This window comes from Marmota monax, unplaced genomic scaffold (assembly GCF_021218885.2).
Source record: "Marmota monax isolate L192 unplaced genomic scaffold, Marmota_monax_Labrador192_F-V1.1 WCK01_AAM20220418_F8-fsc00007, whole genome shotgun sequence".
Classification (NCBI taxonomy): Eukaryota; Metazoa; Chordata; class Mammalia; order Rodentia; family Sciuridae; genus Marmota; species Marmota monax.
The window spans coordinates 11,624,245-11,642,385 of record NW_026692781.1 but is presented as its reverse complement, the minus strand read 5'-3'; the positions used below and the strand labels follow the sequence as shown (position 1 = coordinate 11,642,385).

The following is an 18,141-nucleotide window of genomic DNA, read 5'->3' as shown; positions in this document are numbered from 1 at the left end:
GAGTTGAAGATACTAGCAAGACAGATAGAAATGCTCAATAATTTAAAATGTTAAAATGAGAGCTGAAGGTGCAGTATTATCTTAAAAGTTTCCCCAATAGTAGTGAAAGCCAATACAGTCCAAGTAGATAAGATTAATAAGAAAGGAAATGTAGAAAAATTAATCTTAGGGATTTATAAATTTAGGAAGCAGAAGTCAGTCAACAAGTATTTGGCCAGCTAGATAAGAAGAGTTAAAAAAAAAAAAAAAAGCCAGAATAATGGTCACATGGGAGCTAAAGGAAAAAATAAGAATATCTATCAAGTATTTAGAACTGGTCAAAAGGAAGACTAAGGTTTTATAAATAGGTTATTGATGGCTTTTAAGATAATATTTTATAATTTTAAATGGTGGAATTTAAACTTTTAATCCTTTGGAAGATATCAGTATTATTTTGAGCTAGGTTAAAGTAGGAAAGAGAAATAATAATGATAATAATAACAATACATAACATTTTATGTAATACATAATTATATATACATGTTATATAATAATATTTTTTAAAGTGATACAAGTAGAAAACTTCAAAAAGTTATTTAAGCATACCTTTTAAGCAGCAGAAAAAGTCATCAGAGTAGAAAACTGATTGGCTCAGAAAAATAAATAGGGTAACTCAAAGATTCTAGAAAAGGAATCATCAAAAACAATGAGCTGATAATCTAGATGATCATCTTTCAATAAATGATAGCCAGAGTTTATTCAGCTCATTCAGCAGCCCAAGCAGCTTTGTCCTGGGATCACCACTTCTATCCTCCAAGCAACAGCTAATTAGAGCAAGGTAGACACGTGACCCAGATATTAAAAATGAGGGGGTTCAATTATTCTCTGGTATTGGCTGAATACTCCAGAAGGATAAGTGCACACACTGTTCCTCTGCCCAGAACACTTGTCTGCCAACATATCATATGGCTAAACTCTCTCATCTTCAAATATTTGCTCTAAAGTCATGTTCTCAGTGACATCCTATTAAAATTTGAACTCTACCTTCTTATTCTCTTGAACTTTTCTTTTTTCTATAGTACTCAACACCTTTCCACACATAATAATTTACTTGTTAGAATGTAAGCTTTAGTAAGACAGAAAACACAAGTGAACAATAAATACTTGTTTAAAAAGGCACAAAATGGATGGAAAGCACATTAAAAGAAAAAGGAACAGATTCTGTGATATCAGAATAGCATCAAGGATAAAGCTCTAGATTTGAGATAAAAGATCTAGATTCAAATATGAGCTGTATCACTCACTAGAAAATGACTATTTGCTGGCAAATACCTATGAACTTAACTTTTTGATTTGTGAAATGAGTGGGGTATTAGGATCAAATAACATGTCTAAGACAAGCAGGATAACTACAGAATTCAAAAAAGTTTAATTTTAAAAGAAAAGAATGAAAATAGTTCAAGATTTGGGATTGAAGGATGTGACTGGGACTAGTGTTAACACTAAGAGAAGTAAGAAAAACCCAGAACAAAAAACTTCATTTGGAAAAGAGAAAATGATTTAGGTTTGATTTATAGCTATACTGTCCAATACAGTATCACCAGTCTTGTGTGCCTATTTAAATTTAAATTAATTAAAAACAAAATTTAAAATTCAGCTCCTCAATCACATTAGCCATATTTCATGTACTTAATGGACACATGTAGTTAATGGTTATCATATTGAACAGTGCAGATTACAGAATATTTCTATGATAATAGAAAGCTCTATTGGACTATGCCAACTTATAAAATTTAGGTTGACATCAGAAGATTTAGTCAATTGAATATGTGACTAAAGTCACGAGAGAAGTCAAATGGGTGTTGTTATGTCTCTGAAGCTGTTTTCCAGAAAATTTCAAGCCTTTTTGAAGATTTATATATCCAACAAAGTAATCAATCTGAGTGTAAGTTGAAAACATCTGTGGGTATAATGAATTAGATGTCATATTATTTGATTTCAAGGTCTTGGAATACAAGAACATTCACCTATTTGATAGTATAAGGTTTCTAACACAGCAACTACAAATAGAACCTGGGAGGTAGCTGACATGAATTTACTCAACATCCTAGCTAAAATCTCTGATTAGTATCTTCAAACATACTGTCTACCAAATATTACATGCAATCATACAATAGTTTTCTTAGCAAGTGACAATATGATATCTACAACTCCATATCTCACCTAGAAAGCAAAACTCTCATCAAAGGAGACTGTAGTAATTGGAATGGTAACACTCTTACTTAATAAGAATAGTTCAACTACTAAAAGATCCCAGAATTCACTATACAAATGCTTAAAAGAATCAAAGGCAGAGGTTAACATTCTCATTTTAAGAGAGCAGTGCAAAAACTACCTTTTACATATTTCTAAAACTTAAAGAGAATCTGGCCAGTGAGAATGACATAACTCAAAATGTAAAATCAAGTAATAGATTTAGACTTGTGATTTTAAGCTGATCTTCTAAGGTCATAATATTTGAACACTGTAAGGATTTTAAGGTCATCATGTTTAAAAACTCAATCTGTTTCTAAGAATGATTTAGTACCAGAGACCATTTTATTGATTACATCAGAGAGCTGATGTACTTAAGAAAACTGAATATACTAAATACTATTTTAATTATGTTAGCCTCTTCCTTTCCTAGTTTTTCATATTAAAATAAATAACTATTCAAATCAATAACAATGAATAAAATAGTATATATCTACCAATGGAATATTATCAGGATGAACAAAATGAACTATACATAATAACATGGATAAATATCACAAAAATAATTATAAGGGAAAGCAGCCAAACCCAAAAGAATAGACACTATATGATTCTATTACATAATTCCATTTATATATCATTTTAAATAGGCAAAATTAAACTATGGTGCTAGACGTTAAAGTAGTGTTTATCAGCATAGGATAAGCCTTTGGAAGGAGTATCAAGTGGGTTTCTAGGGGACTAGTCAGGCTGTTTCTTAATCTAAATACTGATAAAGCAGATGTGTTGACACTGCAAAAATTAATTAAGCTGTAAACTTGAGATATGTGAACTTACTTTTGAAACATTATATAACTATTCAATAATTTTTTAAAATATGTGTGTATATATGTGTATAAGTACATATGTACATACATATACATGTATGTGTGTGTGTGTGTGTACACATAAACACTTAGAACTATTCAAATAAGGTTTTACACTATGTACCTCCCCAAATTGTCTCAGGACTATCAGACTATATGCATTACACTATACTTTGGGAAAAACTAACTTATCAAATAAAGATAAGGGAAAGGGAAAGGCATGAACTGGGAATGGCAATACATCTGATGTAGTTACAATACATACTAGTTATCAAGGAAATAGGAAACAGGCCTAAAAAGTCTGACTAGAACAGACTCTCCTGGAGAACCATAACTTACTACCAAAAAAATTATGTAATATATTCAGTAGGCAATGGTGATAACACCTACTAGTAAGACATCCAGTCAGCTACCATCAAGCTTCAGGCCATTTTTCCTAATTTCTCCGAAAGCATTCCAGCAATACTTCCATTCTCAGGCTCCAGTTTCCAACACAGGAAGACTTCAGCAAGAGTAATGCTCCTGGCCCCTGCCCAGCCCTAACATACTCACAGTTTCTCATGGGAGGAGTGATTCAGCTGGTCAGTGAATTATGAAAGACACCAAGCGCTTGGGGTTAGCCCTCTCTTTGGTATCTATCCTCTAATATCTCTGAGACAGTATTAGGCTTGCTAACTCTGCCCCTGAAGAGATGGTCTTTTGTGGTCCCACACTGCCTGTGATAGACTAATTCAGGGTAAATACTTGGTATCCAAATCTAAGCAATCCAACCAGTTTTGTCAGTAATAAAGCTGACATTTTTACCTCCACTGTCCATATCTTGAACTACCTATCAAATTATTCTGTACTCAGATGCTGAGACAGAGATAGGATAAAATATTACCCCTAAAACCCAACAAAGAGTGTACTAATGGGGGGAGAACAATTACTACTTTATGATAATATGGCTTTGGTTTAATTTAGGGTTGAAATCACTATACTAACTGGTAAACAGCAGAAGTTACCTGCTCAATAACAAGAAAATAAAATCAAAAGGAATGATACTTGCTTAGCACTTGCTTTTAAAAGTTCCAGAAAGTGTCTCATCTAACAGCAATGGCATTCTATTTCTTTGTAGCCTAAAATCAGATCACCTGATTTATTTCCAGGTATTTTTATTAAGTGCCAACGAGGTAGATGGCTCTCTAATAACTTCTTTTTTAAAATATTTATTTTTTAGTTATAGGTGGACACAAGATCTTTATTTTATTTTATTCTATTTTAATGTGGTGCTGAGGATCAAACCCAGTGCCTCACGCATGGTAGGTGAGCGCTCTACCACTAAGCCACAACCCCAGCTCTCTCTAATAACTCCTTAATATAAAGATATCAGTTTGGAGAAGATTTGGTTCATCTCAAAATGCAATCCAGATTGGTATGATACCAAATAACCATAGAGAATAATAAGTCTTCAAGGTTTCTTACTCATTCACAGTCCAAAGACTGAAGTAGTCCTAAAGCCAAACAATAAATCCTCCATGACCTCTTCTCTTTTCTCCTTTGATCTTGTCTCTTCCACATTGTTCCTAACCTTATTCCTATTTATTCCCAACACTTTCTTCTCCTACAAACCAAACAAAGTCAAAATTCACTCATAGAAAGAGATTAGTCTATCTTTTTAAATCATGTATTTTGTTTTCTTAAATTATGAATTTAATTTTGACAGGATAATACTTTATATGACATGGTATTTGATTATGATCCATTTGATTGCAGAAGGTTTGAAACTTACCATGACAAAGAGACCAATTTGATGAATAGTTTTTTCCCTGAAGAACAATGTCAAGTATGTATAGAGCAAACAGAAAGAAACAGGCTTGGGAGTAAGACCTAAGGTGAAATGCCATCCCTCTTATTTCACAGTTGCATGACCTTAGACAAATTAACTACTCTGAGCTTCTACTTCCTCACCTGAAAGCTACATATAGTATCACCTACTCTTCAGAGCTGATGTATGAATTAAATGACATAATGTACATAAGTTTTAGAATGGTGCCTGGCATGTTAAGATTTACCCAAATTAAAACTCTACACCATCACTAGAATTCCTAGGTAAGAACTCAGAGTATGCTAACTATTTCATTCAATGTAACTATTAACATAAGTCAAAGAATGTTAAGTCCAGTAACTTATGCAAATAACCTTTGCTGCAGGAATGCACCTCCTACAGGCTTCAGGAGCCATTCTGGGAAACATTTACAAACATTAACTCAGCTTTTTCCTTTCTGGAAAACATCTATCTAAGTAGATGTTAAATACTGTATTTTTTTTTAAAGAGCATATGAAAATGTCATTACAAGCAAATAAATTAGTAGCATTCTTAATCTAATTATTCGTCTGATATTAACCAGAAGAATTTATAACTTCTGTAAAAACTGCCATTAAAGCAGCTCTGACTAATGCAAATTACAATGAGGTGAGCCAAAGTTAAAAATGGGAAAGCCGCTAACAACAGGAAGGGATAGAAGTCAACAAGGGATTTTTTCCTTTTCCTTCTCTTTTCTGTAACATTACAGTCACTTAAAAAAAAAAAAAACTGAAAAAAATCCAAAAAAAAAGACATAAAAATGTCACATGTGTAACTGACATTTACTATAATTTCTAAGAATCTAAAATTGCATTCAAAAACAAGGTCAAATGAAAACTGTCCATGGAGTAACACACACTTAAAAAAAGAGGATCCAAAATTAAACTGTCACCCTCAAAAATCTGCTCAGCAACCTCAAATAATGAGAATGTATGTTCCTAGCTAATTAAAGTAGTTGGAACCAACTCAGAGGAGATATGACAAGTTAACACATTTTGGTTGACCGACCCTCTTAAATGCCCATGTTCCTCAGGAACTCTCATCTCTTTTCTATTTTTATTCACTTGTCCAACTCCCGTGGCATTAATTTAGTCACATAATCTTAAAAGTATCACCTAATGCACTAACTTCCAAAACTCTCAAATCCATCCTTTCCTGTCCATTCTCACTGTTATAATCTTGTTTTAATCCTTCAGTATTTCTCACCTGTTGCACTCCAAACACCTCCCCTAACTTATCTCCCTATGTCCATCTTTACTCTTCACCAACCCATTCTCTTCTCCTTCTTTTTTTTTTTCCTAGTACTGACACTACCACTGAGCTATATCCCCAGTCCTTTATTTTTTTAATTCTGAGACAGGGTCTAAGTTGCTGGAGCTGGCCTAAAACTTGTGATCCTCCTGCCTCAGCCCCTGAAGTCCCTGGCATTACAGGCATGCACCACTATGCCCACCTCCAGCCCATTATTAATACTGTGGCTGGAGTGACTTCTCTCAACCCAAACCCAATCTGATCTTATCTATGATCAGCTTCATTCCTTCAAGCATTTGCCATTACCTAGCCCTTTCACTCTTTCATTTTGTTCTTTCATTTTTTTATCACCCTATGACATACTATTTTACTTATCTGTTCATTGTCCCCACTCCGAATAAAATATAAATTCTGTAAAGGGCACAGTTTCTGTTCACTACTATAGGTCACTTGAATGAATGGACTGATGACCTATAGATCAAAGGCCTCCATGACCGGACACTGTGCTCTTTTTTCACTTTATTCCCACTGCACCAACAATGAATCGTGTGGTTACCTAAATACAATATGCACTTTCATACCCCCTTACTTTGACATATATTTTTCCCTTTGCCTGGAATATAACTCTCCTCACCAATGAACCTGCCAAACTATCACCAATATCTTAAAACCTTCTCCAGAAAGCTCCTACTGACCTCATGGAGTACATCCACCATTCTTTCTTTCCTTTGTACTACATCAGTACCTTTATCTACAGTGGCTTTAATTAAACTACTGGAATATGTTATCTCCCTTCCTAGACTGAATTCTTTAAGGCAGAGGACTATTTACTCACCTTTTTAACACTTATGGTAGTACTTGTCATAAATTACTGTGTAAATGTTCACTAAATTATGTGAGCATAATTAATAATGTATGTATAACTATTCTGTAAGAAGAATGAAAGCATGAAGTTTCCCTGGGTGTGGTGGCACACACCTGTAATTCCAACAGCTGTTGAGACAAGAGGATCTCAAATTCAAAGCTAGCCTCAGCAAAAAGCAAGGTGCTAAGCAACTCAGTAAGACCCTGTCTCTAAATAAAATACAAAACTGGGCTGAGGATGTGGCTCAGTGGTCAAGTGCCCCTGAGTTCAATCCCTGGTACAAAAAAAAAAAAAAATTTTTAAAGCATGAAGTTTCAAGAAGTCACTACTACAAGTTCATGTGAATTTAAGTCTATCCAGCCATGAGATAAAACAATTATAATTTTCAACACAAACCACAAAATTATTCTAAAGTAACTGCTTTATGATTACAATCACACTTTACTGGATATATACTCTGGCTCCTTCTTGCTCCATCATTTGCCTTTTTCTTAGGCTCAGTTCTGGTACTGACAACTCAAGGCCCAACTAAGCAATAAAAAGCAGAAAACAGTACTGGGTTTCCTATGAATAATCTATCAAATAAATCATTCTCTGAGGGAGTTTTGATGTTTCATCTAATAAAGGTTTTTCTTCTAATACAAGTTAGTATTCTATTTTGTCTTTAGTCAGCATTTTTATTAAACTTCAAAGTACTTGTACAGGATTAGATTTTAACATTAACCACCTAACCCTGAACCAAAAACCAGAGCTTCCCACCAGCTGTGAGCTATGCCATAAATGGGATAGAGCTACACCTAGACTATTAATGCATTCAGTCCTTGGAGCAGCCACACAGGAAATCAGTCACCTTCAACCACAGTGACGGATCCATTACCCTAGTACAAACATAACTATTTTTTCTCTAAATGCTGTAAACCAAGGCAACTAAATCCAACCATAAGGAAAATCTGCCCTCCCTGCTTAGTTCTTTTTGCTGTACTAGAGATTAAACCCAGGGCTTTGTACATGCTACGCAAGCACTCTACCACTGAGCTATATTCCCAGACCCCTGCTTAGTACTAGTAGTATGAACCTGCACATGAATGTACAATCACACAGAGATGCATACAAGTAAGTAGACATAAATATATGTGAAGCCATTTACAAAAGAGAAAGTCTTAAACACAATCACAGCTAATATAACATCAGTGTGACCAAAGGATGAAATAGATGTGATCTTTGATTTCTCCCTCTCCACCACTTGGTAACCAAGTTCTGGAAAATGTCCCATCTAATGTTTTTTTCAAAAATTATGCCTTAGTTCAGAATTCCAACATTCTTCTTTGGAATAAGAGACACCTATTGGTTTGTCTTTGGACACAGTAAAAACTGCAGCTACTATTTGTTGAGGGTTATATAATAAGCATTGCACTGAGCACTTGATCTTTTTAACTCCATATTTTTTTTTTTTTGCATTCTCACAGAAACACTGCACATTTTTAAAAATGAGGAGACTGAAGCTCTGAGAGAGGCAGACTTGCCCAAAGGTAAAATTGCCTAGTGGAAATTCAAACCAAACTGCTCAATACTCTTCCACTTGGTTCTAGTAAATCTGATCATGGTTTGCCCTGCTCATAATTCTGTAAAGTTTCATCTCTCACGCCTTTATCACTTGTGATTCTCACCCATGCTGCCACATTTTACTTCTAGTAGTTCCCTAATCTCTCTCACTTCTTTACCTGTAAAAATACTGTCTACCAAGAATACGTTTTCCCTTCTTCAGCTAGTGTGTTAGCTTTCCACCACGATGACAAAATACCTGAGAAAATTAACTTACAGGGGAAAGATTTATTTTGGCTCATGGTTTCAGACCATGGTCAGCTGACTCCATTGGCAAGGCAGAAACATCCCAGTAGAAGGACATGTTGGAGGAAAGCTGTTCATCTCATGGCAGCCAGGAAGCAAGAAACAAGGAAGGGGCTGGGACTAGATATACCCTTCCAGGACAAGCCCTCAGTGACCCACCTCCTCCAACCAGGCTCCATCTCCCAGTTTCCACCATCTCCCTGTAGTCCATCCAATTATGAACTCCTCAGTGTATTAATCCATGGATGAGATCAGAGCCTCATGACCTTATCACTTCCCAAAAGCCTACCTCTGAACACTACCTCTGAACCAAGCTTCCAACACATGAGCTTTTGGGGGACACCAAACCATAACAGCAGGCTATTTACAATATAAACATCAGGATTATTCAGACAACCTTTATTCAGAAAAGCTTTTGCCCTAACAAAAACAGTCAAAATTGGATTAAGAGTCTATATGCTACAGGTATCAACTAAATTTCTTATCATACTGCATTATAACTTTATTAATTATAATCATTAGGTTCTTAAAAGTAAATACTGCATTTTAAAAATCTCTGTATTGCTAGTATGATGTGTATGTAATAAAGGGCTCTCACATGTTGAATTCATGAATTATTCATCAGAAGCAGTTTAGTTTTAAAACTTGGCTCTGAAGTCAATTTCATGTGCTTCTGAATTCTAACTTGCCACACAGTATACCTGCTAAGCCTGCAGCCGACTTCTTAATGAGTGTTTAAATTTCTTCTTCTGTAAAATGGGAAGAAACTGCACCTACCTCATAGCGAGAGGAGTGCAAGAAATAATGGATTTAGCACAAACTCTGGCTCTTTGAATACACACATTAGCAACATCTTTTTCACTCGCAATGTCCATGTTGATACAGCTGCATCTCAGAAAATAGTTTCTTGAAGTAGTTTTCATTGGACCTTAAGATTCCAGCCCCCCACCCCAAATCGGAAGCTTAGATCTCTTACAAACATTCTCATTCACAGATCCTTGTCTTTTATATTATGAGGAGACTGAAGCTCTGAGAGAGGCAGACTTGCCCAAAGGTAAAACTGCCTAGTGGAAATTCAAACCCAGGTCTATATGCCCAGCCACTACATGATATACAGAATTCATTAACTATACCACCCTACTCATCTACCTAGTTATGCAATTTATTGCTTCTTACTACTCATGGGCTTCCTACTTCAAAGTCAAAAACTATGCCCCTAAAGGAAGCGGAAGCCTTGCCCACAGAAACCAGTGAACACCTTTTTTTCAGAATGTGTCCCTTCCCCATGCCTTCACCCAGGATCACCTAGTACAAACTTGAGTCTCCTGGGAGGGACAGCAATAGAGCCCCTGCTACCCATTCCAAGACCTTAACCCCCAAAGTATTTTAGACAGAAAATGAATTCCTGACATTAAAAACCCAAGAAAAAAGATCTCTCTGGGCCCTTCCCCAATAAAAGCTCCTCAATTCTATTACCCTCATATAGTAACCAAAATCTCCCACCCCATCCCGTCCCCTTCTGAGATTCCAGGATCTGGTCCACTATCTCTCGAAAGGTGAATCCGTACTTTCAGGGACCAGGATGCTCTCCGCCCACCCGTGTCGACTCCCTTCCCACCTTCCCAGTGCCCTCGCGCCGCACAGGCCCGGACTGGCCCCTCACCGCCGGCTGCTTCCACAGACCGCTACTCACCGCTTCTTGGGGATGGTGCCCGACTCCTGTGCGGCGGGAGTGGCCGTGGCCGCCGCCGTGGCCGCCGACGCGGCTCTCCGAGCTTTGCACTCATTGGTACTCAGAACCTCCTGGGGCCGGCCCAGCAGATGGGCCGAGAGAACCCGAAGCCTCCGCCCAGCGCGGTCCAGGTCCGAGTCCCGGACCGCTGCAGAGCCGGGGCTCGCGCCCGTCCTGCCCGCCGCAGCCGCCGCCTCCGCCATGGCTTCCGCCTTGTGCCGCCGCCCGGGACCGCTGGGCGTGGGTGAAAGGTCACTCAGAGCGGCGCCCGGCGCGACCATTCGCTGCGGCGCATCCCGGCAGCCACCGCGGTGCCTGGGCGGCGGGTGCCATGCGCCTGGAGCTCTACATTTTCTGCCCCCGCCCACCGCGCCCGCCCTCCCTCCCCTGTCACGCGTCTACCGCGCGCACCTGCCAAGCAGGTGAGTTTGAGCTAACTTGATTGGCCCTGCCCGGGTTTGGCAGGTCCAAGAGCCGAGCCTCAGGCGCCCCCGCTGTGTCTCAGAGCCGCGGAGATGTCCTGGGGAGTGGCCTGGGCTTCCTGAGGCCCTCTCGGGGGCATACTCCCAGGAGCAGGAAAAGTAAGCAATGCCATTGGACCTGACCACGGTACCAGCGGCGTCTTTTCCTGGAAGAGATCCTAGTGTTCTACGTCTGCTTTGCCCCTTGTAGGATCACTCAGAACTGATCCTCCTAGTTTCTATCCATTACAGCAGATAGTTCTATCATTTTCTCATTTCTCATCTCCTACTTCGTTTCTTCCACTGTGCTTAATGCTAGATCTCAAGTAAGTAATCTCCGATTTACAAACTAAAAAAAAAAAAAAAAAACTGGAGGGTGAGACATTTCTACCTTATCCGAGAGTATACAGCTAGTAAATGCTAAAACTGAGTTGCAGCCTGTTTTCTTAACATTCATTAATGGATTCTGTGTCCTTCCTAACCCATGACAGCTAAGTTTTTCATTACTACAGATGGAATTACTCAAGAGCTATTCTTGAGACTTTTCGATTATTTACAAATGGACCTCCTTTCTAGAAGATGGCACTTTGTAAAATTGGGGGGATCTCATCGGAAAGTGCTTCACAATCGCTTTCAGCCAGCAGCTTAAGAATTAGCTTTAAAACTCCCACTTTTACTGGCCAGTCATTCTCTGTGGTGTTACCACCTTCCAGTTATGCCTTCCCGGAGAAAAGAAAAATATTAGCAGAGGAATCTGAAGAACACCTCATACCTAGGACTAGATATTGACAGGATCTTGCCAGCTTCCAAGACTGAAATTGTTTTCACAGTGAACTTCCAAAGAGGCCCAAACTGGTTAAAACCCATAGATTAAGGGCTAGGCAAATTACTATCGGCAGCCAAATCCAGCCTGTGACCTGGTTTTATATAGCAGTCAAGCAATGGATTTTATATTGGGGGGGGGGGGTAAATAAGAAGAAGAAAAAGAAAGAATATGCAATAGATATCTTATGTGGTCCCACAAATCCTAAGATATGTAGATTTGGCCTTTACAGCTTTTATGTCCTCAGAATCATACACAAAGAGGTGCCAAGCCACATTGAATACAATCCAAATGACCAACAGTAAAGTAGTGGTTAAAAATAAATTAGGGGCTGGGGTTGTGGCTCAGTAGAGCACTTTCCAGCACATGTGAGGCACTGGATTTCATTCTCAGCACCACATGATTGAATGAATGAATAAATAAATAAATAAATAAATATATGTATCCATCTACAACTTAAATTTTTTTTAATTTTAAATATGTTAAATTTATCATGACCATTAAAACAGTTTAGTGCAACTGTGGAAACATAGGAAATTATTATGAATTTGTTAAATATAAAAATAGCTATAATCTGGGAATGGGGTTGTGGCTCAGTGGTAGAGCACTTGCCTAGCACATGCAAGGCCCTGGGTTCGATCCTCAGCACTACATAAAAATAAATAAATAAAATAAAAGTATTGTGTCCAACTACAATGAAAATATATATATATATATATATATATATATATATATATATATATACATATATGTTTATATATTAGCTATAATCTAACCATTTTTATACAAGTACAGATTGTTTAAAAGGGAAAGTAGCGCTCCAGTTAGGTGAAGCAGAGTGGGCGGAACAAGAGAGAAAGACTCAAGGCCTGTTTTCTCAATTTTGCAGCAACATCATGGCACAGGTTTCATTGTCCTTATTTTAGAGATAAAGCCTCAATGAGATTTAAGAGGCCTCTCTGAATAACTATATTATTTCCAGATATCATATACTTAATGCTATCATTCTGATTTCACCAGTAGAGTTTTGGGGCATTAACATTGTATATTAAAATTTACTTATATGGGACGTTAGAGATGTAACTCACTTGCCTAGTATGCACTAGGCCCTGACTTTGATCCCCAGCACAAAACACACACACACACACACCTTATATAGGCTTGGTTTTATTTGTGTACAAATTCTAAAGTAGTACTTCCTAAAACAAATTTTTGCCCTAGACATAAGTTATAGACCTAGTTTCTTAAGGATTGAGTCCTAGGAAGAATTTTAAGGATTACTACCACACCCATTAGGACCTCAATCATGCAGTACAAGAACATGAGGCACACATAGCACTTTCCTAGGTTTTTGTAACTGTGAAAAAGAATCTTTAAATGATCTTGAATAAGCCTCAAAGGTACTAGTTTCTGACTTTTGCATACATGGTCCCTGTTTTGTTGCACACTCTCACAACCAACAAATCTTGACCCTGATTGGCATGGATTCAACTGACTACCAGAAAAGTGGATATATAATCCTGCACATTTGAAAACCAAAGGGAGAGATTCTTTTACTTGACTTCATTGTCAATGAGAAAAGCTGTCTCTTATTTTAAAATTTTAACATCCACATTGCTGTCCAATGTCACATACATAATCCTAATAGTCTTTTGTATTGTACAGTCTGAAGACAAAGCCACATTTATATCTTTTGATCTAATAAAAGTCATCAGAACAGATAGAGATTACTCAATCCAAAAGTTAATGAGGCAAGGATCATTCTTTGATTTATCTGGGCATCATTTCATTTTCTTCATATTTTTACTTCATTCAAAACAAACTCAGATGTCACCAGTGATCTTGTTATAGAGAAAAATAATAGCAACACTGATCTAGACCTATCAGTTATTTAATCAAAATATTCTATATCCTTTAATATAGGTCATTTGCTTTTGCAGGAATGTATTGGTTCTCCCTGTTCGTCTTTGAATGGGGCAGAAACTGAGCTCATTTCCCCCTCCCTTTTATGTTTCATCGTGTTGCACAAACCTCAGAGTTATTTTCAACCACTTTCTCTTTTGTCTCTTTATAGTCAGTACATCAACAGTACTTGGTCCTCTGTGTCTCTTAAATCCATTGTTTCCCTAAGAATTTCTCACTCACCATTTATCATATACTACTTTATTTGTTAATAAACTTTTTGTTTGCATATGTCTGTTTCTCCAGACAGACCAAAATCTCTATGATGGCAGAATCAATAGCATATACAAGAATCTAAGACTAATTAATTTATAAGGGACTCACAAATTTGACATTGGGGAGCCACAGTCCTAATAGGAACAGTTTTCTCTCTTCCCCCAACTGAAAATGCCTGACTAAAGTTGTCTTATAAAACAGCACTTTCCATGATGATGGAAGTGTTCTGGGTCTGCGCTGCCCAATACATTAGTAGCCAAATGTGGCTATGAGTACTTAAAATGTGGCTGGGATGACTGAAAAACTGAATTTTAAAATTTTAATTACTTAATGGCCACATTTGGCTCATGATGACTATATTGAATAGCAGTTATAGACTATCAATAAGTTATTGATGCCTGCAAACACCAACACTGCCTTCCTCCTTTCCCCTACTACTGGTATAATTCATACTTTTTATTATTAACAAGAGGAGATGTCAAGGAGAAATGTTTGTGTTTTATATACTGACCTGATGCTATAAATATATTTTATCCCCCCCCAGAAAAAAAGCTATAAGTGATGAAATGTGGTCAAAAATAATATACCTTCCAAGACATTATAGGTTAATTAAACTTTTATAAGCCACGTTGAAGATCTAACCATTAGAAATAAAGTTCCTTTTGCATGATGTGCAATTCAAAGATAAGTTTGGGGAATGTTAAGAGAAAGGACTGCCATAAGGGTATCAAGCCCAAAGAAGTTACCTTCTTTCTGACGAACCACTTTCTTTATAACAGGAGCTCTGTGAAAGAGTTCAGACATTTCAAGAGTTTACTAATACATAAGAATTATTTAATGATTCTCAGATAATTCAGACAATGATAAGGAAAGGACTTGATGTGTATGCTAATCTCCAGATCGTTAGAGATAGTTCAACATTAGATACCAAATCCGCTATAGAATCCCTGAGCCCAACTCTTGTTTAGCTGCTGCTTCTCATTATTATATTCTTGCTTGGGGAAGTCATTGGCTTTTTCACGTGAACTAGGAGTGAAGAAAAGGGATACAGGAAGAGTAATTTGCTAAGTGCTCTAAGGAGAAAAGCGCCTCAAGTTTAACACTTCAGCAGCCCTACTCTTCAAGCTTTTTATACCATTTATAGATGTTACTAGAACAGTGTTGAAACCCCATCTAACACATTTGCTTATAATCCTGTAAAATTCAAGATTTCTTGCCAAAATATTATGTAATCCATAGTGTCCCCAGATTGTTTCTGGAATACAATGTGTCTATTTTTGCCTGACTCCACAGAGAATTTAATCTAACAATACTAACATACTTTTAGTATAAATATAGCTAACTAACTTCTTCGGTCTTGTCCAAATTGAAGTTTGGACAACCGCAATTTGCAAACCAAATTTAAAGATTTGGCAAATATCAGTAGGTTAACAAAAAGCTTTATCTTAGATGATGAAAAGACTAAGGTAACCCAAAATTATGTGCTAGTAGAAAAACTGCTACATATATTTCAAATATGTGTATGGTGATGAAAACATATAATCAGTAAAATATTTGTTAAGAGCCACTCTATTATAGTGTATACCTAATTCACTACTAAGTACTATGATATGCAAAAAGTACTTAAGCCAATGGCTTATCTACATGATATAATTAGGCTAGTTAGGAGTCAGGATATATAGATGGAGAAAACCTGTCATACTCATGAATAGAATAAGTGTGATAGAGATGACCTTAGTGATGGGTTTCCTCTTACAAGAAAAGAGTCCAAAATTTATTTCATGCTACCTAAGAGAAACGGATGTATCCCATGAAGCCTAACCTATTGAAATGCTTATGATTCCCTCAAAAAATCAAAAACTCACACTTAGGAGAACCATCAGTGAACCTGTTCCTTCTGAGTCCTGGAACACATGGCCCTCAGTAGTAACCTGGGATCCCAAGAGAGAGCAGATCACATGCATAGAAACAAAGAGTGAACCCATGCCATGTGGAATAAATAGAGTGCCTTTATTTGCATTTGTGATCACTCTTTTAAGTTGAGGCACATAAAAAAAATCTATAATAAGATTGATTAACTCCTAAAACATACACAAGACTTCTTTACTGATTTTCATTACTCGTCGTCAGAGCTGCTCAGTTATCCCTAAATACAGGAATTCTTGCTTTTCTAACCTTTTAATTATGAAATATAACACATAGAAAAGTGAACCAAAGCATAAATTAAAACAAACCAAGCATCCGTGTAACTGTCATCTAGGTTAAGAAACATTGCTGGCACCCCAAAATCGCCCTTAAGCCTTCTCCTAATTGCCAAGACACCCATTGTCTTGAGTTTTATGGTAAGCATTTCCTAGTTTTTCATTGTGTTTTTGACAACTAAGCTTTCATCCTTTACTTAGTTTGGTTTGATTGCATTTTTGCGTTTATATAAATGGAACCTTATTGTATGTTCTTTTGTGTGTGGTTTCTTTCGTTCTTTAAACATTATGCAATTCATCCATATTATTGCATGTAGTTGTAATACATTCATTTTTTATAGTATTGTATTGAATGCATATACCAGATTTGATCCACTCTACAATTAAAGGACATTTGAGATATTTACAGTATGATACTAATATGTATTATATGCTTTGAACATTCTTATATCTGTCTCTGGATGGAATATATGAATTTCTGTCAAGTGTCCATCTAAAAGTGGAATTGCTAAGTCATAAATCATGCATACATTTAATTTTAATTAATAATGAATGCCAAACTGTCTTCCAAAGGAACCACACAAAATCTGCCTCAGCAGTATATGAAAGCTCTCATTGCTTTAATATGGGTGGTTGTCAGTCTGGTTAGCTTTAACTGCTCTGATGGATGTGTGCTATTATTTTAATTATCTACTCTAATGTATGTATACTATTAAAACTTTTTGGACTCCAAGATTCCTTTGTAATTTAAAAATTGAGACTCCCAAAGAGATTCTTGCCGCAGTCTGGCTGGGCACAATCAGGAGCCACTTGTCAAAAGAAACAAACTTTATTTTTAGAACCACACACGCCAAACAAAACAGCCTCTCAGGAAAAACCCTCAGAGCCTCAACTGCCACCACCGGCTTTCCACAAGCCTCTCTCTCCAACACAAGCTTCTCTCCACCTCCCACAATCCTCCTGCTCTTGAGGCCGATTGGCTGGGTCACGTGGGCGGAGCCAAAAAAGTCCCCCAATGAGCAGCTCCGTGGTCTGAAAGGGCAGGGAAACAGCCCAATAAGCATCACCGCAGAGGAGCCAATCAGCTAGATGTTGCTGGTGCCGCTGTGAGCCAATCATCAGCCGGCAGCTGGAAGTTTGCTGGGGCCCCTTCGGCTGTGGCTCTCAACATCTCCCCCTCTCTGTTTAAACAACAAGCATGTGGCTTAGGACCGTGCCTGCCTTAGGTTGTCCAATAGTACATATGGTCCTTAGGTTGGTACCATTGCAATTGGATCTTACCCGTCACTGACTACCGGTCCAGTATACAGCCACACCTGTGGAGAGGTCTTTGTACCAGCGGGGGGGGGTGAGGTTCTTTGCCTCACCTCTGTTGGCCCCCAAATTTTAGCTGGACGATCATGACAAGCAGAAGGGAGGAAGATACACCAAGCCAATTGACGGCTCCTTTTGGAAAAATTGTACCACCAATGACATCATCAGCAAAAATACCCCAACACTACCACAAGTCGCTGCACCAACAGATAGTTCACAATGCATACAGGTGAGCTCACAATGTGTCCAGGCACGTTCTGCAAGCAGTTCAGTGATGGCTATTGTAGAAGCTGTAGATTGGTTTTATCTTTGACTTCACCAGCACTGGGATGAAGGTAGGAATTCTGGCAATAATGGCTAAAGAAAAAATTATGTAACATTACAGAAGGCACTAAAAGAAAACAATTTTCTTAACAATTTACATTATCTTTAAGAGAATTATTAAATATAATGAAAAGGAAAGGTGAAAGTAAACAAACAGATCTGTTAACCTTCTTTTTTGTTTACATATTAAAACAATCCTC

General features: G+C 37.4%; 1 protein-coding gene across 4 annotated transcripts in view; it reads right to left on the bottom strand.

Moving 5' to 3' along the window:
* Positions 1–10,877, bottom strand: part of Agps (alkylglycerone phosphate synthase) — a 132,800-nt gene extending 121,923 nt beyond the window's left edge. Inside the window, exon 1 of one of the 4 annotated variants that reach the window (XR_009227023.1) lies at positions 10,602–10,874. Coding sequence is in view for 3 of the 4 variants with exons in the window: in XM_058580220.1 (XP_058436203.1) it covers positions 10,602–10,843 (242 nt within the window). In the remaining variant the exon portion in view is untranslated. Of the gene's footprint in view, positions 1–10,601 lie in introns of all 4 variants that reach the window. The other 3 variants (XM_058580220.1, XM_046447257.2, XM_046447258.2) reach the window with 3 other exon arrangements.
* Between the last annotated feature and the right edge of the window lie 7,264 nt (positions 10,878–18,141).